This window comes from Pungitius pungitius, chromosome 13, assembly GCF_949316345.1.
Source record: "Pungitius pungitius chromosome 13, fPunPun2.1, whole genome shotgun sequence".
Taxonomy (NCBI): domain Eukaryota; kingdom Metazoa; phylum Chordata; class Actinopteri; order Perciformes; family Gasterosteidae; genus Pungitius; species Pungitius pungitius.
In genome coordinates, this window is record NC_084912.1 from 6,537,925 (window position 1) to 6,557,089 (window position 19,165).

At 41.0% G+C, this 19,165-nt stretch overlaps 2 protein-coding genes across 3 annotated transcripts in view; one reads left to right on the forward strand and one right to left on the reverse strand.

Moving 5' to 3' along the window:
- The window catches only part of LOC119214263 (VPS10 domain-containing receptor SorCS1-like), a 40,247-nt gene extending 31,273 nt beyond the window's left edge, over nucleotides 1-8,974 (forward strand). Inside the window, exons 19-27 of the mRNA XM_037465928.2 lie at nucleotides 128-314; nucleotides 919-1,052; nucleotides 1,146-1,269; nucleotides 1,876-1,988; nucleotides 2,752-2,886; nucleotides 5,031-5,130; nucleotides 5,515-5,623; nucleotides 6,616-6,770; nucleotides 7,794-8,974. Coding sequence (XP_037321825.2) covers nucleotides 128-314; nucleotides 919-1,052; nucleotides 1,146-1,269; nucleotides 1,876-1,988; nucleotides 2,752-2,886; nucleotides 5,031-5,130; nucleotides 5,515-5,623; nucleotides 6,616-6,770; nucleotides 7,794-7,852 — 1,116 coding nt within the window. The 3' untranslated portion in view covers nucleotides 7,853-8,974. The remainder of the gene's footprint in view (nucleotides 1-127; nucleotides 315-918; nucleotides 1,053-1,145; nucleotides 1,270-1,875; nucleotides 1,989-2,751; nucleotides 2,887-5,030; nucleotides 5,131-5,514; nucleotides 5,624-6,615; nucleotides 6,771-7,793) is intronic.
- Nucleotides 8,975-10,685: 1,711 nt separating this feature from the next.
- The window catches only part of sorcs3b (sortilin related VPS10 domain containing receptor 3b), a 69,915-nt gene continuing 61,435 nt past the window's right edge, over nucleotides 10,686-19,165 (reverse strand). For both annotated transcript variants that reach the window (XM_062566733.1, XM_037465930.2), the window contains exons 20-27: nucleotides 18,760-18,893; nucleotides 18,307-18,430; nucleotides 17,903-18,015; nucleotides 17,472-17,606; nucleotides 17,010-17,109; nucleotides 16,090-16,195; nucleotides 15,809-15,969; nucleotides 10,686-12,764 (exon numbers count right to left, since the gene is read on the reverse strand). In XM_062566733.1, the coding sequence (XP_062422717.1) occupies nucleotides 12,700-12,764; nucleotides 15,809-15,969; nucleotides 16,090-16,195; nucleotides 17,010-17,109; nucleotides 17,472-17,606; nucleotides 17,903-18,015; nucleotides 18,307-18,430; nucleotides 18,760-18,893 (938 nt within the window). In that variant the 3' untranslated portion in view covers nucleotides 10,686-12,699. The remainder of the gene's footprint in view (nucleotides 12,765-15,808; nucleotides 15,970-16,089; nucleotides 16,196-17,009; nucleotides 17,110-17,471; nucleotides 17,607-17,902; nucleotides 18,016-18,306; nucleotides 18,431-18,759; nucleotides 18,894-19,165) is intronic.

Here is a 19,165-nt window from a genome sequence, read left to right on the forward strand (position 1 = left end):
CGCGTCAAACACACACACACACACACACAGTGCAGTGACGTGGTTTACTACACAGTGCGCGCGTCGATTTTATGGAGAAATGCAATCTGTGGAAAAAGAGTGACAGCGTTGTGTTTTCGTTTTGAAGGGCCTTGGCTCCACGACGAGCATAACGGTGGACTTTGGCGACGGCACAGCGATATCGTACGTCAACATTAGCTCCATCGATGACGGCGTCAAGCACATCTACAGCAGAGTTGGCATTTACCAGGTTTCTGCTACAGCCACCAACACGCTGGGCTTCGACAGGGTGATCCTCCACCTGCACGTCTCCTGTGAGTCACATGACTGGTCACATGTGGCAGCTGCAACTTTTTAAAACAGTTGTTCATTGTTGCGTTGATTCTGAATGTGAAAACAGGCCCTTTTTCCTCAAGAAAACACGCTTTGTCTGCAGTTTTTTTTTTTCATACCGTTACTTCCTCTCAACAGCTGTAACTTCAGATGTGGCTCCTCGAACCACGTGCCAAAATCTCCTTTTTTGAGTTTTGAGTGTGTCGCTCAGCCCGTGCAGGAACCTTGCTGTGTCATTTGAAAGGGAAGAGCAGCTGTGTTCCGTTTTAATTCGGTTTGTTATTTTTTTGGCATCCACTTAAAAAAAAAAAGATAAGATGAGATAATCCTTTATTAGTCCCGCAGCGGGAAAATTCAGAGGATTTACAGCAGCGCAGGCTAAAGAGCAAACAAGAGACACAGTGGAAAAAGTATTATAAATACTCCCGAGGTGTAATAAACTTCTCTCCCCTGTCTGTCAACCAAATATGCTCAATATGTTCCAGGCACAGCGGCTAAAATCATGGCTTCTGCTGGCGTTTTTTTAATAGCCTCATCGCGAGGAAACGTTTTGAATACCCCGGTCCGTGTGTTTTTTCCCCGAAGGTCGACTCGAGCAGGTCCAGCTCTCGGCCCCGTCGGTGGTCGTAAAGAACCGAGCAGTAAACCTCACCACGGCGTTACGGCCCGGCAACGTGGGAACGGTCAGCTATTACTGGTGGTTTGATAACAAAACGGAGGTCAGTTTCGCTTTTCTTTTTCTTCTTCTCCTCCGACACGATGGAGTCGCAGGTCGCGGCACATCTGTCTCTGTCTCTCTCTGCCTTTCACAGCCTGTTGTGACTCTGGACGGAGCGACGTCCTTCACTTTCTCCGAGGCGGGACGCCACACCGTCACCGTTCAGGCCTCGGTTGGCAACACCGTCCATCAGGACCAAATGACTGTGGCTGTTTATGGTAAACCTGATGCACAGAGAGAGAGAGAGACTCTAAAATATAACCATGAAGTCAATTTGTGTGTATCGATGTGGAGAGGGAATCAAAACAAAAACATGTTTTTGCCCGGATCTTTCGTGGCATTCATCAGGTGATGGTTGGCTTTGTTGTCATGGTGATGGTTGACCACGTGATAAAAGTTTGTGGTGTGCGAAGAAAACTCGAAGATGTGGCTAATAGCCCAAGTTAGTATACAATATCAGTTTGACACAATGATAATTCAAGGTCAGCATTGAGGCAAATCATTTATTGCTGATTCGTTGATATTTTGAGTGAAGCTTGTGAAATTACAAACAGCCAAGAAGGTATTTACATATATTAAAAGGCATTGTAAACGTTCTTTTTGTCTTTATTATAGCGATATCCACGACATATGGGACGTAACATGCCCCTAGACCATTTAGCTTACTAAAGAATTATACCAACCATCAAATAAAAATACATACAACATTGACTAAGAGAGTGTGACAAGTAAAAAAAAAATACTCCTCCTAAAAACAACATACATGCATTACATACATATATCCATGTACTATAGATCTAAATTGTATTTCTATCTCATTTTAGATTATTTTCGTTCGCACGTTTTGGGCTTTTCTTCTAATTTGGACGAGCAGAACCCCGGGGTGTCTGAGTGGAGAGAGGACATCAGCAGAGTGGTGAAGAGAAACATGGTTCGGGTCAGTTCTTCGCCTGATATCTGTCATTGTAAGCAGCTTTGCACTGCGATGGAGGGAGAAACCGATGACTTTGCCAGTCTAGCTTGTGCAGCTTTATAACGTGTGTACGCGTTGTTGTGTCAAGCACTCCGCTACCTGCAGTGTCTTTATTGAAATGTTAACCTTCACAAGCTGCTATTGCACTCTAACTGAAGTCATTACCAAACAATTCAGCATCCAACTGAACTTGTTAAAAACAGCACAGGACAGTAAAAGCACCACCTGCAGTAATTGCCACTTGTTCTCTAACGACCTGCATTGAGAGACCAGAACGTGAAGGAAAGACAACTCTACTGTGGTTAAGTGCATCTGGTCTCCCCTCTCGGACCCTGTGGGGATGTCAAAGAAGCAGCAGGTTACGTAAACGACCTGGATACTGAGCTCTATATATATCCTACAGTAGCCCTCAGTAGGAAACATTCACTTTGACCTTCTGTCTTGTCAGATATTACTATGGTTTACACTAGGAACCTGACAGGAGACCTCTGGTTACGGCATAAAAGCACTAAAAGCCCCGGCCTTTACCAAAGACTGTCAAATTGAGGTGGCGTGTTTTGGTTGACGTGTGCATTACATCTTGACAGTGACTGGTACTTAGGCAAATGATATATGAAGCAGTACAACAGGAGAATTTCACTCACTTCATCTTGAGCAGAGAATACCACCAACAACGCCGTCAATTAGAAAGGTCTCTTTTAACGATGCTTTGTTGTTACCATTAAAGGTCACAGGGATAAATGAGGAGCAACTCCTGGTCACGGTGATCCCAGGTTTACCAACAACAGCAGAGATCTTCATTGTTCCTGAAAAGAAGCCAAGAGGCGGGGGGATGGATGAAAAGTGGGCGCACCTGGATCAGGTACTGTGTCATCGTAGGATTTTAACGCCCCCCCCCCCCCCTCCCCCCCTGCGGATGTTCACGACAACGTGGGTTTCTTCGATAATTCCAACCGCACAAAATTAACCGGAGCAAGCGTGAAGTCAAAAGACTCTCCAGAGTAAACTATTCAGCGATCACCCCAAGCTATTTTGCTGTAATATATATTGTTTAGATATTAAAAATGTTTTTTTCTTATGTCGATACAATCACAATGAGCATCGTGTCCAATATCCGTCAAAGTTACATTGTTGTTGCCTGGTAACACTGTTTTCTGATTCTGAAAGTCTGCAACCATGAGGTGAAGTTTGAGGGGAAAAAAATGCAGACATGTTGCTCATTGTGATGGATTACTGAAGTCAACCAAGTTTAAAGTCTCTGCAAATGTTTTCTGATTCCATATTGAAATGATTGGACACCCTGGCTACATGGTGCTGAAGGAAAAACATGATGTTATTATTTGGGAAAGGTCAGCAGTAATGAGGAGTGAACATTGTTCATGGTAATTGGGAATAGAAGATGCAATAAATTCTGGGGTGGTTCATTAAGTGAAAACACACACAGAGAGAAATATGTTTTTAAATTAACAGGCAGACTCATAGGAACCATCTCATCTCATGTTGCTACATAAAACATCCTCCTCTTTTAGTTTTATAGAAAAAAAAACCTTAGGTTCTCCCCAAAACGGAACACACACACACACACACACACACACACACACACACACACACACACACACACTCACACACACACACACATTGTAGTTCAATCCCTCCGACAGTAATGCATAATGTCAGCACTAGAGGGCAATCTCTCCCCGTGAAAAAGGACTGAAACAGCATCCATCAGAGCACTAAAGTAATCCCTAAAAAGAATCTCGGTACATGTTAAAGATGATCTTCCACCTTTTAGAAGTTTGGAGAATTGCCTTAAACTTGTGACGATAAGAACAAAACCATAATCATTCCCATGGCTTCATGGTTGTTATTATTTAATCTAGAGAAAAATAACATTTCTCAAAACGAATCTCTTAACATGTCAGAGAAAGCAATTAAATATTTAAACACAACAATAAAACAGTGATGTTTTTTTTAAAGCACCAGCTAAACTAAAGCTTATTTATTCTTCGTAAGGAATAGCATCTCAATGTATCAACAAGTAAACATAATTTTGCCGGCTCACAATCAGTCTTGAACTAAGCTAATAGATATTTAATTACATTGATGCATCATATAATTGGCAGCATCGAGAAAGGAGACAAACTAGGGCAGGGGGCCTGGATTGGGAATTAAAGAGATGTATTTATCTAAAGCCTGTCTGATTACCTGGCAGAACCTCACAGACAATAGGGTAATAAATCTTCAGTTCACCGCTCTCATCTCGAGTGAATGACTTGCATGGATGCATTAAGTGAGCGTGTGCCCACACTTACACACATGCATGTGGTGAGTGTATGTGCGGTGCAGCTTATTAAAATGTGTAATAGATTTACTGACCCTGATATGCCACTAGAACAAAAAGTAATTATTCATACTGTGTAGAGCAGTCTAATTTTAACCAGTTGAAAGATTTTTAGAAAGAGCAAGATGGAATTACTGAGGCATGGCTAAGGACTCAAATGGGCTCTGGGAAGGCATTTTGGTCTCCTGTTAAATGACTGCTTCGTCTAGGTGTGAAAGCAGGCGAACTCGAGGCACTTCAGGGAGAAAAATAAAAACAAACTATTTTCTAATATTAGAATACACTTTAATAACTTGGCCCCAAGTTATGAACTTTAAGATGTAAACTTTGAATTGTATCTTCCGAAAAATACTGAGACAAAACAGGTAAGAGATCCGTTTTGGTACCCAAATAGCGATGCTTTTTAAACGTTGCTGCCCCGCCAATACCTTTTTTTTCCTGATACAGTTTCCATCAACATCAAAATCCTGCCAGGTTTTGGCGCAGACGGTCTGGATTTCCGTGTCACATCACCGTTTGCTCCTCTTTAGAAGGAAGCAAAAATTCTGATCCATAATTCAGGCTGTTAGATGAAATGACTGCGGTTGAAATATTGATGAGTGTAGAATATTGCTGTGCGCCCGCTGCTAACTGAGTCTTCTCTGCTGCATCACTTCTCCTCGTAGCTTTCTCAGGTTCTGCTAAGTGCTTTGAACCAGGACCTCATCCAGTTCACACTCAAACCGGGGGTGCAGGTGAACGTGTACGCCACGCAGCTGTCTCCGGGTGAGTCTGCTGCCTCAGCCACACTCTGACCCTCTATTTCAGGAGAGAGTTGCATTTCAGGTTGTCGGGTCAAACTCCTTCTGGTGTCAAGGTGGAGATTCCCTAGTGGGCCTCCAGGTTTTGAAATGGAAACCGAAGCCTTTTATGTGCTCTTATTGTATTAATGGTTTGTTTTTGATATATCTCATCCTGGAGAGCAGTGTTGGTAGTGGGGCGATAATCCTGGACGGAGTATACAAAGAGGAGAAAGCTCTCTTAGTCACGATTCCAAATTATTGTTCAGCATAAGACGGCGGCGATCTCCATTGTTGTTTTTTTTGCATTCGATCCTCATTTGCCCTGCATGCGCACTCTATTTTTCTTTCATTTGTTTCTCCCTCAAAGCTCCTCTCGTGGACAGCAGCGACGGTGGCCACAGTGGAACTGCAGTCATCATGCTTGTGTCAGTCGTGCTGATGGGCTTGGCTGTCTTTGTAATATACAAATTTAAAAGGTACAGTACACCGGACCTGTGTGGAGATCAATCCTCAGATGTTCAGGCGCCAGATAGTTCAGTCAAAAAGGACGTAACTGTCGTTGTGCGTTTACATAACGACGCGGTCTGGAGCCAACCCCATTATCTACCAGCAAGTATCTCACTCCTAACTCCTAAAACTTTCCAGCCGTCAGACTCCACATATCTGTGAGTTATAGACACCCGCGACACAATAATAGCTTGAGGAATAGGACAATTTCCCTCTGTCTCAATCTGCAGAATATTACAGGGAATGACAGGCTAATCAATTCCCCCAGAGTGCTGAATGGCTGTCAGAGTCCTGCAGTTATCAATATTCATCTATCTGACAATGGGAGGGTTGACCTTTTGGAAATGCTAAACACAGGCATCCAAGGTGAGGCACACACTCTGCAGAATGGCAGGAAAGGTTGAGGAGATAAGTCCTGAGACAACATACATTATACAGTGAGGGACATACAGTAAATAGCATCCTCTGCACTGGTAATCCCGTGCCAATCACAGAGGAATGGTTAAGTCCCCCCTGTCGCCTGCAAGATTTTACTCACCAGGAAGCAAAGCATTACTTAAATTTCACGTTCCTAATGTCCTCATTAAGGACAACTTTTCGTTTCTTAAGCTGCCTCAAATGTCACCGCGCCAGCTGCGGCGCAAAAATCACGAGGGGAGACGCTCGAAATTCGATATGCAAGACGTTAGTTTTAAGTGGAATTGTGGGTGCATCTGAGGGGATGAAAAATTGATTGAAAACGGAGGTGAACAATATGAAAGTGAAAGAGCGATGCCCGGTGGAGTATGGAATGCCCTAGTTTCCAGCTTTCAAGCAATCCCCCTCCCATCCTTAACAGTTAAAAATAGTGTGTGACACATTATGCTTAGTGAAAGCATTAGCGAAACAGACCTGATGGCAGGTTTCCATTAGCTGGCCCTTTTTTATTTATTTATTTATTTTTTTGCTGCATGGCCTACAGGAAGATCCCGGGCATCAACACATACACAGCAGAGCAGCCTGACAAAGAACAAGAGGTCATCCCGACAGTGACCTCCATAGACATCCCAAACCCCGAGGGGGACCAGCTGACCTCGCTGGATCACGTGGACGTACAGTTGGACTCAAGGGGCCGAGGTAATTATGTGTCCTCCCGTCAAGCTGCAGCTATTCCTCACAAATAAACGTTATTGATTTCTCAGTTTTATGTAAGACTAAGAGGGAGTGTTCTTAGTGTAGTGTTGTATTCTATAACTTTGCTAGCAAATGTGCAATACATGCATAATGTCCTCTGTTACTCTACCAGACTTCATCCTGCAGCAAACCACTGAGTTTATGAAAATGAAAATGTTAATTACCATTCCAAAATTGGAAAATCGTTTCCTCTGTTTAGGGGTTGAGTGTTGGGAAGTGTGATCAAACAGAAGACTAATGTGACCGTACTTTAAAAATACTTGTTGCTGTTGACTTTTGAAATGAGCCCCACTAACAACATTACACTCACCCCTATTGTTTTTGACAGATATGCCACAACCTGGGTGAATAAAAACAAAACAATGAAAGCAGTTTTGATTACTTATAGATATGGTATCAAATCACGAGGCTTAAGTGAGGAAATGTATTTAAGAATAGTGTGAACTGACGCTTAAATACAGCAAACGAGGTGTCAAAATGTTGCATTTTTAAAACTGCACCATCAAAGAGGAACACTAATCACAAGTTTAACAAAAATGAAAGATGGTATTCTCTTTATTGTTAAGTACTTGTGCTATTCCCTCTGCACCTGCATCAGAGAGTCACCAAGACACGGTCATTATTGTGTGCAGCATATTTATGTATCTGTCAACCTGAGTTTGTCACATGGTATTAGTATTCACAGGTAAGTCACACAGGTACATTCAAGCTAAAGTGATGAAAACGTCTACGTGAATTATTTGACCCAATAAAATAATTAGTGTGTCAGTAAAGTAGCAGAGTTGTGAAAGCATTTTCATCAAGAAATATCTACGAGGTTCCAGTTGATTTACTTCTAAACAATCGACCCGTCCAAGATAAATGTGTTTGCCTGCAGAAAGACACCGCAACACAAATGGACACATAAAATTCACCCCCCTCTGTCTCTTTCCCTTTTTTTTTTTTTTTTTTCTTCTCCCTTGTCAGGCTACCTGCCATCTCACACAGACATCATGCTCTCTGATGAAGCGCCCCATGTGTTTTAATGTTGAGAGTCTATGACCAACTCGAAAGCAATACATCTTCTTTGGCAGTTACTTCCAGCGAGCCACGGAGCCACGGTCACAATGAATGCTCTCGAGTGTTTTGCTACCCATGCATGGACGGACCAGTTCACACTGTGCTGCCTAATCCCTCTGAGGAGACTGTACAGATTTATACTTGCTTCTCGAAAAGGGACACTTTTTGACCGAAAAAAAAAAAAAAAAAAAAAAAAACTTGTATTTTCCGCAAGGGGACGATGATCTTTTTATGTAAATAATGTACACCCGTAATGGGAGAAGTAAAAGTTATTTGTCTCAGCTGGTCACAGCTGCGTCTGCCCAAATATGAAAAAATAACACAGCGGGGCAGAAGTGATGTATAATATTATCTCAAAATATGTTTCTATTTCTGTTCTCTGGGCTTGTGTTTGTGAAGTCTACTTTAACTGTGTGGGAATAGTTTATCTGATTAAGACACTTAGAGGAGCAGATTCATTAAGCTCTGTACAATCACTGAATCGTATCACCAGATTCTCATCAAATGAAAGCTTGCAATATCCAGGAGACGAGGGATGGCTCCTTGTCCCAGACCCGTGTTTTCCATCAAGCTCAAAATGTTGTATATGTCATAACAGAAATATAACAGCAGAATGAAGGGCAATATACTGGACCGGTATATAAAGTAGACGGGAAACTGAGTAATCCCTCTGGAGACTGAAATAAGTAATGTGGTGACATGAATCAACAATGATGAATGTTAAACCTACATTACACACATTATACACACATTTATATATCTGAATCATGGATATGAATTATTTGGGCAGCTGCAATCTTACATTTGATTGTTTTAAAATCAATGTGACTGTTAAACGACGCAATGGCTTAAACGTGTGCTTTCATATTTATTTGTTGCCCAGAGCATTTGTTGTACATTCTGATGTCTATAAATAGAGCAAATGTAAATCTTCAGAATGTGGACAAAGACGCTATGGTTACAGCCCCAAACACATACTGTGATGTAGTAAGTGCTAGATCTGTATTTGAATTAATTACCTATTTGTTTCGGGTTTCATCAGCTTTGTTTGTTTGTGAGATATTCTACTAATAAAGTAGTTAAAAGACTTGAGCTCCTTGACACAGTTATGAAACACTCCTCTCGTTTTTTACTTTGAACTGAGCTCACTGTGAAGGATGCAGGCAGCCACCAAAACTCCACTCGGTTTAACCGGAGACACCATTTTACACCTTCAAATGTATCCTGGAGCGTTTATCTACCACTATGTTACCAGCATCTCCACCTGACATCGCCCCCAGGAGCTCCGCAGTCTGTTCTAGGCTCGCCCCCGAGGACTCGGGCGCACAAAAGGCTGCGGATTTGTTCATCTCCTTCGCTGCAAGGGACACAGAGATAGAGAAGATGTATCTCCTGTCAGACGAGGCTCAGCCTACGCACAGAGCTTTGGTCAGCGGCTGTCTCTTTGGGATAAGCAACACTGAAGTTCATCCAACTTTTCCTTTTAAGTGTTGTCAGCATTGTGTGTCAGGAAGACAAATTGACTGGAGGCTTCTCCGCGCTTCTTTCCTCCAAACCTGCGATCGAGCCTGAAGCGTAAATAAACTCTTTTTTCGTCATCGGGCGAACGGGCATCTGCCTCTCCACGCCGATCTTCAGAGGTTTTGTCCCGATAATCAATCTGTGAATAGGATTGTGAACTTATGTGCATGATGATTTCTTCCCCCTCTTTCAAGATAGTTACAACACGTCTTAAGTGAACTGCAGTAATTTCCGTTTTTCAAAGGCTGGACTGCTCGTTCATTACAGGTGATTTGCTGTTAGTGTGTTTATCATTTGGTCTCATCATCTCGCAGAAGTAACCATGGTTACAGAATAAAGCAGAAACAAAACAACAATGGCGTGCGGCGGCTTGTTGAACGGATTTCCAAACGGCAAAAAAACACTTTGTTTATTCCCGCCATCCGTTAAAATCCATGTAGTCGACTGCAGCATTCAGCTGCGTTTGACCTTTTGAGTTACTCAATTTCACAAAGGGTGGAAGCATGACTCAAACTGGTGGTTTTGATCGACGAGCCCCCTCACGCCGAGTTGCTGCTCTCTCTGCTTTGTCAAAGTTTCAGTTCAGACATCTGCATGATATGACAACAGGGCGGAAAAGGAGGACGATGAAAGGCAGCGAGTAGCCCGGAGAGATTCTAATGGGGTAGTTCCTTGTCTTTCCCACTGTGCAACAAGTTAATTATCCCCTCTCCAGGAAATCGACACACACACACACACACACACACACACAATCAAGGACAATCTTCCCAGAATGGGTGGCACCTTGAATGAAAAATGTCCCACAACAATAACCCCACAGCAATATTGTGTTAGCCACAGTGTGAAATTGATGAGCATGTTTCCTTTCATTGAGTGCTACATTAGTATCTGGCTGCAGCGAATCATCTATTAGGGATTGTCACCGTTCAATTTGATCGCGCGCCGTCGAACATCCCAGGGCAGTTAGAGAGAGAGGCCTCGGTGTTAATTCAGACTGAGAGCAGGAGCCAGAATAAGACTCTTGGGGCGTTGATGGCTGTTGGAGTGATGGAGATTGGTGTCTTTTTAGGCGGCAAACAAAATGCAAAACAGTGGAACGAGGGCCTTGTTGCTGCATCTTGACGCGTGAAGAATCATTTCAGCCAATCAGAAACACAGTTTAGCCCTCCAAAACGTCTCTGTCTCCTTGCCGTTTTATTGTGAAAGGCTTTTTTTTCTCGAAATCTGAGGATGGAGAATGAGCTCCGCTAGCGGCAGTGTTCCCTGCAAAATGGTCTGTTTCTCTTGATTCGACTACTGACTCTGTAATTGTTCCCATTAAATCAAAAACATCTGTAACTGGCAACTTGAGTGATGGAGGTAAAATCAAGCTCAGTCAAAGTGTCGGATTGAAATCCTCACAACGGTGATGTCCCATTTCTGCCCATTAAAGCTGACTCCAGAGCCTGTGAGGGATCATTAAAAGTGTACTGCTGAGAGCGATAGGCTGGCTGCTACTAGGTACCTGCGTTTGAGATAACACGCGCTACATGAATCTTGTTTTTTAGGTTCATGGCTTGACAAAATGAGACATTTCTCATTCACTGGAAGCCCAAAAATCTTAAAGTCTTTGCAACCTTTCGCCAGCAAGAAAAAAAAGGAGAAAATAATATTCTCACATCTTCCATTAGAATGGAAACTTTGAGTTAATACATAATATATACACACGATTCAGTATAAAAATACATTTATTTTGAACAATTTAAAAATGGTAATTTGTTCACAGTAAGAAATATGACTCAAAACAGGAGAATTTATGTATATGACAAAAATTAACAGTATCATAGATCATGCACAACTTTTGGCAATTGCACAACTAGACTATTAGACAAGGTGTTAATATTTGGTTTAATGAAACTTTAAAACCAACAATGTGTTTGTATTTATACACACACACACATATATGTATATATATATATGTGTATATATACAATCATAAATATATGTATATATATACATAAAGTACTTTCTCTCCCTAATATAGTATTATATTCTTTATCACAGATTATTAGGGCATGCCACTGTAAAAAAACAAATAAATAAAAAAGAGAACATGTATACTGTTTTGATGCTGAAGTACATAGAAACATACTAACCAACCGACTGTTGAGGGAGTCAACCTTACATTAAAGTAGGAGGATGCTACTGTACATTCTTTCTTCTATGTACAGGTTTAAAATGTCTCTACTTCTAAGGCCAAACTTTCATGTTCAAACATCACGTTTAGTTGTGTACCGTCAGCTGATGAGTCATTTAAAGCACCACGCTTACATACAAAGTAAAACCAACTACATATTCTTTCCAATAGTCCTATCTTATAAGCATTCACTACGGTCAGATTTTGACATATTTTTAAATAAATATTCAATAGTGTATATTTACAACTCAAAGAATTCTAGTTATTAGCTGGTAAATGCAAATGTTTTACCTCGAGCGTAAAGTTAATGTTGTTTATCAGACATGAAATGGTGACTAAAGTTATTTACCAATTATATTTTGTAGTATTGGCCATTTTTCTATTTGGTTTATTTTGTGTTTTCTGGACTAATAAAAAATAGTGTAGCCGTGTGGTTACATTTGTCTGTGAGAAAAAAAAATCATCAACACCTTGTGTACGATTACATTTGTATTACTAACAATCTGTTTATCGTTTTAAGCCCTGTAATATGATAAATCTCAATATGTCCTTATAGTGATTCTTTATCATTTAATGAATAATTGAAAGTAAATATCAAATATCTATATACCTGAAGCAAAAATATTTCTTTCATATGGAACTATTATCATTTAACTGTCTCTTATAGCTTCTGAGATGTTTTATTTCAACAAACATGTCTTTCCTATGCTATTTTCCTCCCAATTAACAAAAATGATGGTTTGTCACAGGCATAAGGAATTCATCATAAGTACACAACGGCAGCTGAATATTCATTAAACAGAGTGCGTGGATGTAGAATTGGGGATCTTGTGGCTAATTGGATGTACAGTATTTTCCTGGTTAACGTTATCAGCCAATTTCAGCACACCACCCCCCCCCCCCCCCCCGAAAACTAGGGGCCCTAGAGTCTGGCTCGGTGCATTGATCGTCATCATGTATTGTAAAGACACTCACTACCCATGTGGGTTAAACACTTGACTTAGAACGATAGCAGCTATCACAGTGAAAATGCGTATTTAAAAAGAAAACAATGCAAGGCAAAGAAATTCAGAACAATTGTAATACAACCATCTGTACTTACTCAGTAACAGAGTCTTAGACGTTAGTACAGTTTGGAAATTCCCGTGTAACAATTCTCTCCATATTTCTTCCAATTCCACCTGAAAAAACATTCAGACAAAAAGACTTAATTAAGAAAACAGCCAACTACTTTTCCATAACACATGTGTCCTTGTTTTGAGGATATGATTATAAAAGACATCTTCTTAATTGCCTTCAACAACAACCAATCAGCACAAAACGCAATGCTTTTTTTTCCCCCTCCGTATCATTCTCCTTTGAGATCAGATGTTTTTTTTAGATTTTACTCTTCATTAGGAATTATTTAGCCAGGCATGCTGGTTGAAAAGCCCCCTGTTGCCTCTCCAAGCAGGGCTGAGCTGGTGACAGAAGGCTGATAAGATAGGATCGCCGTGACAAGTGGGGTCGTTCAGATTGTGCAGACACTGGCTCATTCAGAGGTGGTACTTTTATCCCTCGACTGTGTCAGTAATTTAAATTCAGTGATTTGTACGAAGCTGCGTGAAGCCAATTCCATGTTCACCCGTATGACTAATAACCTGGCAATACATTTATGAACAAAAAGGGTCCTGCCGGCAATTCAGATTTGCCAGAGAAAATATTAGCATATTATTAGATCGAAGTATATGTCGTCAAGTTAAAGGATAAGAAGAATTAAGTTTGAAATTAAAATCTGAAAGGTTTAAATGTAAGACTTAAATGTCTGATGTCTGAGCACAAAGAGCTGAGGGAGTTCTTATGAAATGGAAAAAATCCAATAGATCAGAAAAAGGAAGTACGTACAGTAGCAGTCAAAAGGTTTGACATCATTTGTCATTCAATTCAGTGAGAACGTGTGTCCAAACTTTTGACTGGTACAATTTCTTTAAAACTTTTTAGTGAAATGCAGTTCATTTAAAAAAAGAAAGTGAACAACCAGCGCCATCTAGCAAGAGTGATGCCCACCAAAGAACAGTTATGTAAACAACACTTTTTGACCGAATGAATTTGTACTTCACATTGTGAAATACGAACTACGTACATCGCTGTTAAACCTGTTGTGAAAACCTCCTCCATTGCTTTGCATTTTGTTTACAGCCTTAAGCCAGGGGACCCTTTGTGTTAATCATTCAGAACATACATCATTACATTCAAGTTAAGTGCTGTTTCAGATGTTTCGAATATTAATTTCTACCTTTATACATTTAGATTTGACTTCATAGCTTTTAGTGGGCTGCAGAATCGGCTTTTTATTAGTACTTGTAAAGCTGTTTGGTATAAAACGAGAACACGTAAAATCGCTGAACCCAGATAATAATTAAATTAAAACTGGTTCTTTCATCTGGGAGGTGGCGTGTTTTCTTTGGCTGGAGAAAGCTCTACGTATTGGCAATGGAGACAGATGTTAATTATAAAATATATTTCAGAGGCATATAAAGTTTATTCTAGCCATATTCGAAGTAAATGAAATACATCATAATGAAGTTTTTCATTTTTATAATGTAAAAGTGAATAATAAAGGCAATATTTACAAGGGATGAATGGACAGAGACCCGAGCTCACAGATGATTGATCATAATATTTTCTTGTAAACCGGATACAACAGACTTGCATCTCCAGCCAAAATCAGGCCGCATGAAAATCAAACCATCCGTCAAAGTATTAATTAAACAGCAGCTTGTAAATTCGTTTGATCTAGCTAGCCGCAGATCAAAATGTCCCAACGCTGATCTGCCTCTTTGTAAATAAACAACTTTTAAAGCAATCAAGAAGGAGTGGATTTTTTTTTTTTTTAGATCAGGAAATACAATTAGCTAAGAAAAAGGAAGAATAGCGAAAGGGCGATCCGAAAAAAAAAAAAGCTGTAGCCCACTGGTCTTTATCAGGAATACAGCAAAGCTACTTTGGCAAATAATCCAGTGTCTGCAGGGAGTACTTCTCATCTAAAAGGCGTCACTGTGGACCACAGCCAAAGCAATCAAAAATGGTGTCATTGTGAATTCTGTCTGTCTGGTGTTCAATGGTGTTCAATCTGCAAAATATACAACACGTTGCCATTGAGTGAGAGGTTCCGGTAGCATACATGTGTGGGGCACCTTCATTTACAGTTGTTTGAGTAAAACTGAAACCATGTATTTTGTGTCGATACCAAAATTCAGTTGGACAATGGACTGAAAACAGATGATTTGTTTTTCTGGCAAATAAATATAATCGCTATCCGTTGTGTACAGTGTCATCCTCTAGTGTCTGAGACTTATAGTATTCCCTCACAATGTCAATAAAATGTTTTGATATAGTATATCACAAGACGTTAGAGAATACTTCAAAACCAGCAAAAGGTCATGGAGTTGATGGTATTGTGATAATAAAAAAAATGTAAAAAACGTGTAGTCGGTCATTGAAATGTTATAGTCCCTAGTAAATTATGAAAAAATAATTTACAATGTTATTGTGTAATACGTCATACAAATGTAATTAAGATGGCATGGTATGGCATGAGGCTAATAAAAAAATGTTATAGTAATGTAATATCATATGAAGCCTGAGTACAACATGTCATAAAACTGTCAGTACGATATAATCATCAAAGCCACGTCCATCCATCCATTATCTTTAAGTACTGCTCAGGGTTGGAGGGGTTGAAGGGGGGGTGGGTGGTGGGGGGGGGGGGGGGGACACACCAGATCAACCTATTACTTATCATTAACAGAGAGAAATAAGAATACAGGGTTTCTCTTCAGCACTTTGCTCATGCTGAGAAACAGTCACAGCTCTATTGAGCCATGAACTGCTTTAAAGACATTATTCCAACTATCCCTTTCAATGTTAATCACTCCTGCCCTCAACCTGTAATGATGTATACTCAAATATCTATAAATATATATTTAGACTGCTTTTTCTCTGTTAAATCCCAACTAGGCTGTAAGTGTTTAGGAATTGATACCAGAAAATAGCAAATAGCAAATCCAACCAGTTACCTAAACTCAAAGCCTTCCTTGAGGACGTAAAGCCGTATCTGTTACTTCATCAATAATAATAATCCAAATTATATAACAATGTCACTAACAGCCCACTTTGGCTTCATAGGGACATTTACATGTTCTGAATTGTACCGTGAAATGACTCATTCAATCTTAAATTGTACCTCTGCTCCTGGCCTCCAGCTCCTTTTCCATGAGTTCCTTCGGAGAAGGAAACTCACTGAGCTTGACCTTTGACATGTTGTCATTCTGGCCGACTGTACTGATCACCTCCGGTTCCTTCCCGTGCCTGTCCTCAGCTTGAACGTGGATCCAGGGCATTTTCCTAGTAAAAAAAAAGAAAAATGTTTAGAGCAGCTCTGCACGGACTTCACAAACAGATAAATGAGTTTGCGATTGAAAGGATGACTCAATACGGTTTACTTTCTCATCCAAGGGAACGCACCTTTTGAATTTGTAGATGAAGAATGCTGCCAAACCAACAAAGACCGCAGTGAGCAGCATCAGCGTGGCCGACCCGCTGTGGATGGAGTTTGAATCCACCAGAGGTGCTGGAAGTCAAAACGCGTTAAAATAAGCATAACATCTGGGAAAAAGAGAAGCGCTTTACGTTTCTCTTTAACGGCGTCGCTGATCACCTGGCGTCATGTGACCACCACGGCAGGTGCAGGTGCGTGTCATCCCCTCTGGGGTAATAAAAGGAATCTTTAGGAGGTTTACTGCCTCACCCTGGGCTGCGTCATGCAGGTAGCTTATGCATAGTCATGGCTTTATAACTGCTGAGAAGCAATATTCAAAGTATCCCCCCCCGCCCCCCTCCCCGCCTTCCATCTTTCTCTCCTAGAGAGAGAGAGAGAAGCCCATGAAGTCTTTGACCTTTCTGGATCATTTTAAAGGCAACGCGGACCTTTGTGCGCAGACACAAATGAAGACAGATCCGTTGGTGGATGAAAAGGGTAAAGCCAAGCAGGCTTGATCGACACGTTTTTTTGCGATATGCTAATGATCCAGTGACCCTGCCGATTTTCTCATTGCATACCAAATGCCCTCTTTGTCAATCGGTGTGATTGATTGTCTCACAGCCTCAAGAGCAGATCGGATGTACTGGGGAATATATTTAAATCCTGTAATATACAGTATAATCTGAATCATATGGCTTTGTCTTGTTATTTCAGAGTTTGGGTAGAACATCACTGAAATCATAAAAAAGACACTTGGTTTAACCAAATATTAGTTTGCACAAATTGGCATAAATTAAAACTAATATCTATTTGGACAGGTTTTTTATGGACATTTAAATGGTTTTTAGAATAAACAATTGGTCCACATTTGCAGGAATAAAGGGCAGGTGACAAACAGACTTACCCAAAGTTTGCTGAGTCATGTACACAATAATGTTAATATCTGCTTTCAGCTCAAACTGGATCAGGCCTTGGTTCAGGGCAGTCACGAAAATATTGGATATCTGTTTCACGTATAGGGTAAAGGGCACAAATACAGAACATCATCCCTGGTCAATTGTAACAAGAACAAAAAATCTTCCAAGAGTTGGAGGCACAATGACTCAGATGTCACTCTGATGTCTGATTTTGAGCCTGACTTTCCATAAGTCGGACTTTTCACCTACAAACACTACAAAGACAAAGACACTTTAAAATGCACATGTCACAGTACCACCAACGTGTCCTTCTTTACATTTCTATTGTGTACACAATAAATAAACCAAATATCGTTTGTTGATCTGGCACAAGCCTTCATGTTATTTTTTCATCCAATGAAGTTCAGATGGTAAGAAACTTTTAAATTCATATACATGGTGTTTCTCACCGTCTCGAGGGCCTCCTCACTCCCACTCTTGTGCTCTCTTGACGTGTGCTCATCAGGTAGGATAAAGAGCTCCGCTGTGGATGGAAGTCCGGGATACAAAGACACCAGAAGCTGCTCTTCAGGGACCCCAGACACCTGCAAAGACGACACAAGTCCACAGGCGGGTTTTCCGTTACTTCCTGAACTTTGTGCATCACCGTGAAAATCGCCAAACATCCAGAATCGAATTTTGACACCAGCCCGAGTACAAAATGAACACTAAATATCAGTTTTGAAATAAACCAACATGATATTACACACATTGACCATTGTGTCAATGTCTGGCTCATCAGTTGCTTCATACAGTATTGAAATAGTAATGAATGTGAAAGCTGCTGGTGGCCGGATGTCAGCTCAAGGAGAGACCTGAGAGCAATGCGTTCTCTATGTACCTGTGACAGAGCTGTCCGCACCACGCGGCCAACGTCCTCCCTCCACTCCGGAATGTCAGGATTGTGCTCGTCAAGAGCGAGCGAGAATGACAGCAGCAGCGACCTGAAGAATTCTGGAGAAAAAAAAAAATAATGTTCGAATACGTGTGTAGCTTCTGGTTTCGTTTTTTCATTAGTCTGATGTGCAGTTTTGTCTCTTCTCATTTGGCAACGTACGCCTTGCAGTTAATTGCTCTTGAAGAAATCGCGCTCGCCCTCGGTGACATTTTATTCATTAGACGAGTCCACGTTGCTCGCAGCGTGGACCGAGAGGTGTCGTACTTTCCACGTGAAAGCATATTGCATATTCATGTAACTTGCAACGCATCAATTATGGTGCTTTGAAGACTGTCGCCGCCGCTCACCTTTAACAGTTATAACTTTTGAATCCTGCATTATGGTGCTCCCAGAAGCAACCTGGACCGTGACCTTGTTTATTCCTTCTCTCTGAAATGTGAATGAGATGCTTCCCTCCAAGGTTATGATGGGCTGGAATTCAAAAGGAAACGTTTCACAGAAAACGCTGCATTCTCTCAGCTGAATATAAAATAATATGTACATGGAGCCCTTGACGTATTGTATAATGAGGGAGTGCTGCACTGAACACAATCAATGAGATAAATATATACAATCCTAACTGGATTCTCCTGAAATACACGGTGCAGTCACATTTAATAGGATTTGTGTGAAGGATTTTAAGATTTACACTTTGTTAACAACACCACAAGGACATCAAGAGAAGATGTAAAAGACTGCAGTGAACACAACAAAGCAGGGGAACTGGAACAAAAGTCGGAGTGGGAGTGAAAGCTTCTCACCTCGGAGCTGTTCTCAAACCACCAGAAGAAGGTCAAAGTTCTGATGTGACTCGGCCAAACCACCGCAGTCAGATTGACCTCCTTCCCCCTGACGGCTACCATAGGAGTCGAGAGATAAACACGTTCCACTGGACCTGCGGCGGCAACGGAAGACAGCGCCCGCATACATACGTTACACACGTATGCAAACAAATGACTCCACAAGTAGAACACACATGACCTCGTCAAACACGCAGTGTTGTTGCAATCAGAGCATATGAACTTGTGCGTATCTCCATTTTCCTCAGGCTAAAAACGCATGAAAGTATTACAGCCGTGACTAAAATGACATTTAGTGCCCATGAAAGGTAAGGGATCCATGCTGCATGCACCGCCGCAGGAGTGAGTAATGATGTGTCTTATTCAC